The sequence below is a fragment of the Chrysochloris asiatica genome, unplaced genomic scaffold (genome assembly GCF_000296735.1).
Source record: "Chrysochloris asiatica unplaced genomic scaffold, ChrAsi1.0 scaffold00042, whole genome shotgun sequence".
NCBI lineage: Eukaryota > Metazoa > Chordata > Mammalia > Afrosoricida > Chrysochloridae > Chrysochloris > Chrysochloris asiatica.
In genome coordinates, this window is record NW_006408560.1 from 13,679,029 (window position 1) to 13,690,560 (window position 11,532).

The following is an 11,532-nucleotide window of genomic DNA, read 5'->3' on the forward strand; positions in this document are numbered from 1 at the left end:
CAAATTGAACCAAGGAGGGAGCAGGAGCGCGCCGGTTCGTTCCCTAAGGAGCAACACCGTCCCCTTCTCCCACGCGCCGCGCGCTCCGGCTCCGGGCGAGGCGGGGTCTGACGGGAGCGCGCCAGAGGCGGGGCCTCGGGGGCGCGCCCGGGCGGGCGGAGGGGCGGACTGGGGGCGTGGCCTAGGGTTGGGGGCTGGCGGCGGCGGCAGCAGGGAGCTGGGGAGCGGAGAAGCCCGGAGCTCGGGGCTCAGTCGGGGGGCGGCGGCGGCGGCGGCTCCGGGGATGGCGGCGGCTCCGCTGCTGCTGCTGCTGCTGCTCGTGCCCGTGCCGCTGCTGCCGCTGCTGGCCCAGGGACCCGGGGGGGCTCTGGGAAACCGGCATGCGGTGTACTGGAACAGCTCCAACCAGCAGTGAGTCGGGGGCCAGGGAGCCCGAGCGTCCCGTGTCTCTGAGAGGGAGAGCCGGTGGGCCCGGGAATTCCTGGGGGAACCCGGGGTTGGAGGCCTGGGAGACCACATCTGGGGACTGGGAGGCGAGGAAAGGAGGAACGCTCTCTGTGGGTGTCTATGAAACTCGAGGGGTGTCTTGAGAGAGGCTGTTGGTGTATATAGTAAGGAGGGTTATGCCGTGCGGGGTATACTGCTCGGGGATACCCCACCCCATCGCGGCTTCTCCTCACTCCCGCCTCACTCATACCGGTCTTGCAGCCCTTCCCCATCTTCAGCCCTTTCAGTCGGGGAGTTTGGGGGTGCCAGTGTACTAAGGATAGACCGCCGCAGTTGGGGGGCCCAGGGCTGACCTGTTTTTGGCCTAGAGGGTGTCAAGGGGTTTGTCTAGTGTTCCCGCTCTTAAAAGTAGGGTCCAAAGCTTGAGACAGGGAGTACGACCGAGCACCTCCCCAAGAACGAAGGCTAATGGGTGGCCCTGGTTGTGTGGATGCGCCAGGTTGGGGTGAGCCTGGGCTGGGTGACCGAGTTTGGGGTCCCTGGGAGTGTCGCTTGGATAGGATGGAAACGTGGGATACCGGTAAAAAGGAAGGAGGCAGGGAGTTGTCGGCGTGTCAAACACGCACACACACGCCCGGGATGAGGACGGCGTGTGGCTCTAAGTGTGAGCAGGCGTGCGCGGCTGTCAGTGTGCGTGTGTGTCTGAGTGTGTGATTTGTGTGTCTGCGTCGGCGATCGTCTGGGGGTGGGAGCGGACGGCAGGTCGGGGAGGGGGCTGCGGTCGGTGTCCGCGTGGCCAGCGGCGTCTGGGTTGGGTGGCTGTCGGCGCCGCCGCGGTCTGGGCGGGTGTCAGGGCGGCCGTGTGGTTTCCCGGGGTGTGTGGCGCGGTGGCCGGGTGCAGGCTGCGGGGCCGGGTTCTCATTCTGCTCAATCCTCGCTGCCCTTGTCTTCTCCTCCCTGCCGAGCTGCCGTGTGTATCACACCGGCCGCCTCCGTGTGTGTCTGTGTGTTGTGGGGGAGGTTCCCTGGGGACACGGGGGTCACTGTCACACCTGCCCGGGTGGCGGCGGCGGCACTGCCTCTGGCTCCTTACCCTGGGGGACGGCTCAGTAGCAAATGGCGAAGCCCCAGGGGAGGGGGCCAAGAGGGCCGGGCGGCCGCGACCCCCAACCTCCCGAGGGAGGGGCTGCCGCTCGTTGCCTCGCTCTTTGTTGTTTGGGGCCCCGCGCCTCCCCCTCTCTCCTTCCTCGCGCCCGGAGTGTCAGACTGGGGGTGGGGATGAGCCAACGACGCCCCCTTTCCCTTCCCATGGAAACCCCGGGGGTGGGGATTCGGTTCCTCCCCCTGGGGAGCGGGACTCGGAGCACTCCGGGGGGCGCTGGGGGCTGATTCCCCAGTTCTCTGTGGCTGGTACCTCTCCCCCAGACTCACACATCCGCCCCCCGCCCCGCTAGAATCTGGCGGGGAGTCAAGAGCTCCAAGGTGAGGGATTCAAGATTCCCCGCCACCCTTGGAGCATCCCCAACGTTCTTGGGGGAAGCCGGAGCCTGGGAGATGCGGGAACGGTCTTGGGGGGAGTTGATCCGGGTCCCCTCCCCCGCATACACCTGGATGCAGGTGAAAGCCCGGGAGGGGGTGCGGGAGCCCGGGTGCTGGGAGTCTCCACTGTGCCCTCCCCATTCCCCCGCCGGCTTGGACCGGGGGAGGTAAGAGGGGGCGCGCGCCAGGTTGTGAGGCCGCCGCCACCCCCGCCTCGCTTCCCCGGCCTTTGTTGCCGCTGCGCCCGGGCTCCCCGGCTCCCTCACTGCGGCAGCCGCGGCCCCATAAATCGTGAGAGCGACGTGCTCCGGAGCCGGGAGTGGAGAGGGCCGGGGAGCTGGGGGCGGGGCCGGGCCCAGCTACAGGCTCCCGCACCCCTCCCCCCGGTCACGTGAGCAGGGTTCCTGGCTCCCACCCCCTGTCACGTGCGGAGGGTCTCTGCCCCTTGGGGTCACGTGGGTAGGGTCTTGCGACCCCGCCTCCTGGGGTCACGTGGGAAGGTGCCGGTGGGACACGTGCAGTGGCCTCCTTTGACAGACCTGGGGACAGTACCCTGAACATCGACGGCAACCTCGCCCCCTATCCCCAACTCATCCCCTCCATTTGGTCCCCTGGAATAGGCGAGACCAGTTTCTCAGACCGAGCTACTAGGGATGAGGGGATTAAACGTGAGGGGGGTGAGTGGGAAGGGCGTGAGAGTCTTTGGTCAAGAGGTCCCAGTGTCTGGAATTGAAGTTGGGGTAGCTGGCAGACAGCCAAACGTATACCCCATCGTCTGTGCTTCATTTCCATGCAGAAGTGAGTGAAGGTGCTGATATTAGTCCCTGTCTCAAGAAGCCACAAGAACATCTAACCGTCTCCATTTCTGTCTCTTTATCTCTGAAATATTTGTTGCTGATCTTTTTCATTCATACATCCATTCAACCAACATTTATTGAGGCTCTACTTTGTCTCTATTGGTCTCTCCTCGCTTCTGTTTTCTTCCTGTCACCAAGTCTCTGCCGTGTATCCCCTTCTCTGTCCCTGATTTTCTCCTTTTGCGTCTCCCTGTCGCTGTCTCCAGTCTGTGGGTCTCTACTGGATTTGTCTCTCCTTGTCTCAGTTCTCATTTCCCTTGCATCTTTCTCGGGGGTTTCTGGATCCCCGACCCCTCGCTGTGACCCACTCCCTTTCTGCTCTCTGTGAATCTAGTCTCTGTGAGTCTCGGCCTGTCTTTCCCTCTTCGTCTCTGTGTGTCTCGCTTTCGGTGGGTCTCTCGCTTCTCTCCGCCGCTGCAGATCAATAAACCTTCGCCGCCGCCGCTGTCGCAAGGAGGGGCGGGGTAGTCGGGCGCGCTGATTCTCCCCCTCGCGATATGGGTCGGGGAAGTCCCGGGTCTAGACCCAGGATGGGGAGACCTGGCCCGAAGGGACGCCGCAGCCGAGGGTGGCCGAGGGGTGCGGGGGTGTCAGCGTGCACGCGCTTCTCGGGAGCGCTCCCCGCATCCCCCTCAGCCTCAGCGCGGACTCCACGCCGCGCACACGTGGTCCGGCCTTGCCTGGTGGAGCGGGCTGCCGCGCAGCCTCGGGGGCACGCGCTGGAGGGGTGGAGAACTGGGGTCCGGTTTCTTTACAACACTTTTCCAGCGCCCTTTGCTCTGCATCTAAGTGTCTAGGGTCAAGGACAGGGATTTAACAAGTCAGGGCCCCTAGGGTCCTTTCTGCACTCCCATGTCTTGTTAGACACCTTGTTTACCTGCCCCTAATTGCCCCGAGGGGAGAGTTTACTCCTCCCTGCTCACCCCCCCCCACCCCCACCCCGCGCTCCCGGGCTGAGTGGGACCTGGAGCTTGCTCAAGTGAAGGGGAGGGGTCGGGATGCGCCCCGGGGGCGGTGCGTGCTGGGAGAAACCGAAATAACGGAGTGAGGGGGCAACTCCACCAGGTGGGGTATGTCGACACTCGCCTTTTCGCGAGAGAGGTGGGAGGCTAGTAAGGAGATGAAGTAGAGAAGAATAGAGAATTGTTTCAAGGGGCAGGGCACATCCCAGTCCCTAGATCCCAAACCCCTCCCGGGGGTGCGGCTCTGGAGGCGGAGTGAGCTTCGGAGCTGGGAAGCGGCCTAGGGGTACCTCCCTCTTCACTGCCCTGGCAAGGGTGTATGACAGATTCAATTAAAGCGCCCAAGCCAAGCAGACAACCCGGTCTCCCAGAAGTTGCGGCACCAGCCCCTCTGCCACTTGTTGGCCAGATACTGACTGGGCATAGCCTTTCTATGAGCCACACACCCAGCTTTTAGGGGTGGAGCCTTTCAGGGGCTGTTACTGCCATCCAATAACTGGGATAGTTATTGGTGACTTCTCTTCACTTGTGGTCATCATCCCTTAACCTTTCTATGAGGTTAGTTCCCACCCCATTAAGGAAACTGAGGTATCATCTGTAGGAATATCTCTGGAGTAGCCTGCTCCCTGCTGGAATGGGGTGTGCTTTGGGAGAAAGTGGGTGGTGAAGCAAGGAGGGGCTACTGTGGAGTGGGACTAGAAACCTGCGTGAGGCTCAGGGACAGAGGCCCCAGTGTGACTGACACCCTACTACTTGGTGGGCCCCCTCCTCAAAGCCTGAGGAGACTGGGGGTCGGATGGAGAAGCAAGCCTGGGGTGGTGGTTGGAAGCCAGGCCTGGTCTAACCTGTTTTCCTTCTCCCAGTGCCCCAGGCTGAGACTCCTGCCCACCCGAGTGCCAGGGCCAGGGAGGAGCCTGAGTGACCCATCACTCCCATGGGAACTGAGTGGGGCTGGTGGCATTCCTGATGACTCAATAAGGTTGTGCCCATTCTTAATGGAGTGCCCAAACCCCAGCTCTCACCTGCCTGCCTCACTACTGAGCCTGGAAAGAGGTGTTTGGGGAGGGGGCAGGAGGCAAGGTTAGAGAAGTAGGGTAAGGTGGAGAGGGATTTTTAAGGCCCCACCCCAAGCAGAGGCCTCCAAGCTCTTTTCCCTCATGGATCTAATTACTGTTTGTGGAGCTGGGAGGTGCCTGGCGACATGGCAAGCCAGTCCCTCCCCTCAGGTAGTTCCCAGAGACTAGGGACCCCAGTTATTTGACATTTTGCCAAGTACCCCCAAACCTTCTTGTGTCCACCATACTACCCATCTGCCATTGCCAAGATGTGTTTATTCCTACCCTAGAGAAATTAGGGAAAATGCCTTCTCTTTTCAGAGATTTTCTCTTGTACCTACACCAATCAGTACCCACCATAGATGGGATAAGACCAATACTTTATTGGTGACTAGTGAGGCAGATGAAGGAGCCCTGGTATCATAATGGATTATGAGTTGTACTGCTAACCAAAAGGTCAGCAGTTCAAATTTACCAGCCTCTCCACAGGAGAAAGATGAGGCTTTCTGCTCTCATAAAGATTTATAGCCTTGGAAACCCTATACAGTGTCTTGATGAGCATCTGCCTAGCATTTATAGAGGCAGCAAGTGAGTGGTGGCCAGGTTGAAAAGGGAAGTGTATAATGAAGTAGAAGTTTGGGCCAGTTGGCATGATGCCCATGGAGATTTAGTGCCGAGCTCTGTAATTCCTTGATCTGTTGTATCATTTTATTGGGATCTTGGTGTGGTACTGTAGGGTAAGCACTGGATTGCAAGATCAATTTAAACTGCAAAGTTGGCAATTCAAATCCACCAGCCACTCAGAAACACTATACAGGGTCGCTATGATTCACAACAGATTCTATGGCACTTAACACTTGTCCATGGTAGAGGGTCAGTGAAAAAGAGGAAGACCCTCAAGGAGATGGATTGACACACAACTGCAACGATGAGCTCAAACACAGCAACGATTATGAGGATGGAACAGTGTTTTAGGTCACTAGGAGTTAGAACTGACTTGATAGGATATTTATCCATAGCCTCAGTGTCGAGGTCAGTGGATGCTTATTATACTAAAGGTATAGAGGCCAGTGATACTGTAAGAGAACTTGTACCAGTATGTGTGTGTCTTGGAGTGATATCCTGGAATAAGACTTGGGGACTGGGGGCCTCAGAGTTTCAGGGCAGACAGGGCTGTGTGGCTGAGAGAGGCATTTTTGGAATAGTCCAATCAAATTTGGGCGGTAGAGTCATGGTAGAGGGACAGAAGAGAATACTAGGACAGATGGCCAAGCCATAGTGATCAATGTCCAAAGGGAAGGAGGAGCTGCTGAAGGAGGCAGCCCAAGAAGAGCGGTTTGGAGGACAGGCAGAGAATTCGAGACAGCTGGGGGTCAACCAATATCAGCATACCAATCCAGCACACATCTAATCTTTCTTTTCTGTGTATGCCACCTACAAGTGGGCGGTAGCCATATTTGTGTATGTGCTATAGAATTTATGCATGTACATGCACCAAATCGCCATGCATGTGTTTGTGAGGGCAGGTCCTGTCATACTGGCCTTGGGGGTGGGGGAAGGATGGACAGGCAGCAGCAAAAAAGCTTGCTGAGAGAAGAGATGGAGGGTGCCTGACCCTTAGAAAGGATCCCTCCTACTCTCACCCGTCCCTTTCATCCATCTATTCCTCCTCCCCGCCGGTGAATCATGGGGGATAGACTGAGGAAATCTGGGCCTGGGTCTGGTAGTCGCTGGGGCCTGCTGCCGTTTCTGTGGTAACCAAAGCATACGTTCGTTTCCTCTCTCCTCCCGCCTCTTTTCCTTTGGTGACAGGGCCGGTTTTTCCTGCGTCTTTGCTACCCTCTGGTGGCCACCAGGTGGAAGGACAAAATAGAAAGAGGGAATGAAATGATAGTGTGGGGTCTTGGGGCAGGAGGACTTTGGGGACAAAGCGTGGGGCTGAGAAGAGTGGAGGTCCGAGGTAAACTCAGGAGGCTTCGGGGACTCTGGAGAAAGCGAAGTGGAAAGTGGGTTAGTTTGGGGTATTTTCTTTGTGACCTGTTTCCTTTTCACCCGCAGCCTGCGGCGAGAGGGCTACACCGTGCAAGTGAACGTAAACGATTATCTGGATATTTATTGCCCACACTACAACAGTTCTGGAGTGGGCCCTGGGGCAGGACCAGGCCCCGGAGGCGGGGCGGAGCAGTACGTGCTGTATATGGTGAGCTGGGCGGGTTACCGCACCTGCAACGCCAGCCAAGGCTTCAAGCGCTGGGAGTGCAATCGACCGCACGCCCCCCACAGCCCGATCAAGTTCTCGGAGAAATTCCAGCGCTACAGCGCCTTCTCGTTGGGCTACGAGTTCCACGCCGGCCACGAGTACTACTACATCTGTGAGTGACTGCCCGGGCGGTGGGGCGGAGCTAAGGGTTAGTGTCAGGCCTGGGGGCGGAGCCAGAGATGCTGCAGGCATCCGGTTGTGTCTTAGAGCGATACTGATACCTCAGAATGAGGCGTGGGGTCTGGGGTCCTCAAAGTTTCAGCCCACACAGGGCTGTGAGACTGAGCGAAGGGTTTTAGGGGGACAGTCCAAGTTTGGGCAGTAGAGCGAATATTTCTATGGGGGACGCGTCTAGACCGTTTCAAAGGGCCTGCTAGGATAGAGGGCGAAGCCATAGTGATCAATGCCCAAAGGACTGGAGGAGTTACAACTTCTCAAGAGGGGCAGTTAGGAGGGAGTGAGGATTTCTGAGTGAGGGCACCAGGCGCGAATTGATGGAACGAAACTCAGGCCCAGTCTCTTCCCCAGCCACGCCAACCCACAACCTGCACTGGAAGTGCTTGAGGATGAAGGTGTTCGTCTGCTGCGCCTCCAGTGAGTATAGCGGCTCCCAGACACGTCATCATCGTCTGCTCCCTGCTTTGGGGCTCCCCTGGCTTCCTGGGGGTGGGGGTGGAGGGCAAAGGCGAGGGGGGCTCGCTCCCCAGCTGTAGCGGAGGGAGGGATCCTGGCCCTGACTCTCCCCTCCTCTCTCCCCACCCGCACCCCACCCCGCAGCATCGTATTCCGGGGAGAAGCCGGTCCCCACTCTCCCCCAGTTCACCATGGGCCCCAATGTGAAGATCAACGTGCTGGGTGAGTCTGCGCAGCGCCCTCTGGTGGCCACTGCTAGAACGCAGCCCCCTTCCCGGTGCCTGTTCACCTTGCATGCCTTAACTTACCCTGGGGACAAGGATCCTCCCTACCTCCACGGGTGGTCACGTCCCTAGCTCCACTGCTGCTGCCGCTGCCGTGTGCCCTTACCCAGCGCACAACCCAGTCCTCACCAGCCTGTCTATTCATCTATCCACAGAGGACTTTGAGGGTGAGAACCCCCAGGTGCCCAAGCTGGAGAAGAGCATCAGCGGGACCAGTCCCAAGCGGGAACACCTGCCCCTGGCCATTGGCATCGCCTTCTTCCTCATGACTCTCTTGGCCTCCTAGCTCTGCCCCCTCCCTGGGTAGGGAGAGATGGGGCGGGGCTGGGATGGAACACGGAGCTTTTGGCCCCTTTAAATGACGCTGTGGGGCCTACGCCCCATCCCGATGGCTGGAAGTGGGGTCTGCACCATACATGTGTGCCTGCTCCTTCTTTCCTCTCCCTCTAGGCAGGCACAGTGGTGGACCAGATGCAGGGACAGCCACAGGTTCCAGGTGGCCTTGTGGCTCTGGTAATGTTTGGTACCAAATAGAGGGGTCATAAAGGGCAGTGCTCAGGACTCCCTGCCCCCTGGTACTTTTCCCTGCTCCCTGGTATCCTCCCCCTTCTGTCCTATCAGAAAGACAACTATGCCCCAGAGAGAGTATATGGAAGCGTGGGAGGCACCCTCACTCTCTCCTCCAGGGACGCAACATGGGGAGGGGACTAGATGGGTGAGGGGGTAGCACCGCCTGCTGCCCCCTCCCCCCGTTTACAGCAATAAGCACGTCCTCCTCCCCCCACCCCACTTCCATCCCCAGGATTGTGGTTTGGATTGAATCCAAGTTTACAAGTAGACACCCTGGGGGGCAGGCAGTGAACAAGGGTGGCAAGGGGTGGGCTTTGGGGTGCCAGGCAGGCATGTACAGACTCTATATCTCTATATATAATGTACAGACAGACTGAATCCCTCCCCTCCTTAACCTCCTGACCTCCCTTGACTTCCCCTTTAAGCTTCAGACCCCTTTCCCACCAGGCTAGGCCCCCCCGGGGGATCCCCTGGCCCCTCTTTTGTCTTCTGTGAAGACAGGACCTATGCAACGCACAGACACTTTTGGAGACAGTGAGACAGCAACGACCCCTCCCCTCCAGCCCTGAGCCAAACCCGACTCCCAGGACCCTGTCCTGCCAACCCATCCTCCTGGGCCTTTTTCAAGTGCTTTGGCTGTGACTTTCATACTCTGCTCTTAGTCTAAAAAAAAAATAAACTGGAGATAAAAATAACTGAGTGTGTGTGATTTCAAGGGGCCATCACTCTCCTATTATACAGGTTAAACCCCACAGGTCACAGAGCCTGGGTACGGGGTAGGGGACCCTGGCGCCTTACTCTGTAGCATCTCTCCTTTAAGGGGGATAGCTCTGTGCTGAGGGAGAAGTAGAGGCTTCAGAGTTGGGCCTAAGTGACTATGGGCAAATCATTTAATCTCTCCAAACTTCAGATAGCCCATCAGTAAAACTGGTAATAATACATTTCTCAAGATGCAATTAAATTAAGGATTAAATGACATATGGAATATAAGGCTCAATCAGCATTAGTTTCCTTTTCGTCCCTTTCCATCCTGTAATCAGAGGTTCTTGATGGGAGGCAATGGAATTCAAGAAGTTTGTGGGCCTAGATGGAGGTGGGATGTGTGTGTGTATGTGTGTACAGATGAGGGGACTGCATATTAAAAGAATTAAAAGATAATGGAACTTTTCCATGAAGGATCTGAAGGCCCCTCATGTTTATTTACACTTGCCTCTGGCTGAAATTTAGCATTCTCTTAGGTATTTCGGCAACAAGCCACAAAAGCAGTAGCATTGCCTGGGACTTTGTAACCAATAGCAATCACTGATGTCTTCCTACTGCATTACCGTTGTGGAAGAGGTCTCAAAGTCCTTTATGCTCATCGTAACTTTGAAATTACAATCATTGTTAGATCTCTTTTGTCTTTAATGTGTTAATAAAGAAGCACGTATATATTCCTATACCCCCCCAGATTGAAATGATTTGATAGCTGTTGTCGGCATTGGTGTCGTGGCATCTGACCTCCCTTAACTTCACAAGGGGGAGGGAGAATCAAGATAAGCAGCCCTTGATTCTTATCCTCTATCTAACTTTTTTTTTTTTTTTTTTTACCAATTCAGACCCTATCTGGCCCACAGCGGGCTCTACCGTTTGGTAATTTGTTACATTGGCCTCAGAACTCACAGACCGTACTTACAGTTTGGTGCTTGTTAGGGAAGTAACAGGTTACAGTTTAGGATCAGAAATACTTAAGATACAGTTCTTTTATCAGGAAACATCATCTCAGCCATGCCTATAAGCAGGCCTCTCTTTAGCCCCTTGCTGTCTCAGCCCAGCCTCTGCCTTATTCAGGTAAGTGTTACAAAGTTCTTTTAGTTCTGCCAATACATGCCCAGAGACACCCCACAGGTAAACCTCTGCCCAAAGGTGCTCAGCTCTTTTGCTCCGAGGGTCAGCCAGTCTGGCTCTGCTTCCACCCTACTCTGACAGGAAGACTCCTGCCCAAAGGCTCTCAGTTCTCTTCCTCTGTGGGTCAGGAAGCCTGAGTTGTCTCCTTTGGCCTCCTGGTTCTGTTGCTTCTGCTGCAGTCATTTCTCTGCAGCTACTTCTCACCATCTCTCACCATCTTGGGCATTCCGCTCTCTCTCTATCTCCTAGGTCTAGGAGGTTCTCAGCACAGGGATGCCAAATCCAGAAGAGTGTTCTGCTCCCATCTCTCCTTTCTTGGTGGTAGTCAGGCCTCCCTTTTCACGTCTGGGCTGGCTCATTTTAAGCCTACTGGGAACTGACAAATCCTGTCAGAGTCATATGCACCTTGTTTGCATTATTAATTAGCAAGCAGCCATATTCCTTGGGGTGGGTTACAAGCACCTTATTTGCATAGTTCCACCCAATCTTTCAATGGAACCTTGGCAAGAAAGGCCATATAAAAGAGGAGGTCTATCTCACTGGACTATATTTTAATATAATTGGTTTCCTTTTGAATTTTTTCTGCTTTTATTCTATTCATTATTCTTTTTTTAAAAAATAAAACTTTTTATTGTGAATTGAATTAAGGTTTACAGACAAGATGATCATCTTTACATTCAATAATCATATACTCTGTTTCATCTCAATGATTACAATCTCCTCCCTGTAACAACAGTTATCCTGATTCCTTCTATGGTTGTTATTTGCATCCCGTCCACCTTTCAATCCCTTCTCAACTTTGTCCTTAGGTAAATGTTGCCCTTTTGATTTTGAATGATTGATTATTCCATGGTGAGCATACCTTACTAATATTGTTGTCCTTCACTAAAAACCTAGCTACTGCTTGGCTAAAAATTGGGCACGAGGGTGAGTTCCTTTCTAGACATGAAGGATGGTTGAGGGTCATAGTTTCAGACTTTTCCAGTCTCTCTTTTTTTTTAATTATTTAATGTTTTATTGAGAATTATATGATAGTTT

General features: G+C 55.4%; 1 protein-coding gene across 2 annotated transcripts; it reads left to right on the forward strand.

The window, feature by feature from the left end:
* Nucleotides 1-219: 219 nt before the first annotated feature.
* EFNA3 (ephrin-A3) lies at nucleotides 220-9,302 on the forward strand. Of its 2 annotated transcripts, XM_006861528.1 has the most exons (5): nucleotides 220-411; nucleotides 6,919-7,232; nucleotides 7,649-7,714; nucleotides 7,898-7,975; nucleotides 8,193-9,302. In XM_006861528.1, exons 1-5 carry the CDS (start codon nucleotides 284-286, stop codon nucleotides 8,321-8,323), a joined length of 717 nt encoding a protein of 238 aa, XP_006861590.1. In that variant the 5' UTR covers nucleotides 220-283; the 3' UTR covers nucleotides 8,324-9,302. The 2 variants fall into 2 exon arrangements, with proteins under 2 accessions (XP_006861590.1, XP_006861591.1); XM_006861529.1 differs by lacking the exon at nucleotides 7,898-7,975 and having other exon boundaries at nucleotides 236-411; nucleotides 8,193-8,683.
* Nucleotides 9,303-11,532: the final 2,230 nt, after the last annotated feature.

What these genes read in the sequence shown, in the direction of transcription:
- EFNA3 (XM_006861528.1), top strand. Translation starts at nt 284, where the DNA reads ATGGCGGCGGCTCCGCTGCTGCTGCTGCTGCTGCTCGTGCCCGTGCCG. An exon ending in TGGAACAGCTCCAACCAGCA is followed by an intron (nt 412 to 6,918) that starts GTGAGTCGGGGG and finishes TTTCACCCGCAG; the next exon opens with CCTGCGGCGAGAGGGCTACA. An exon ending in TGTGAAGATCAACGTGCTGG is followed by an intron (nt 7,976 to 8,192) that starts GTGAGTCTGCGC and finishes ATCTATCCACAG; the next exon opens with AGGACTTTGAGGGTGAGAAC.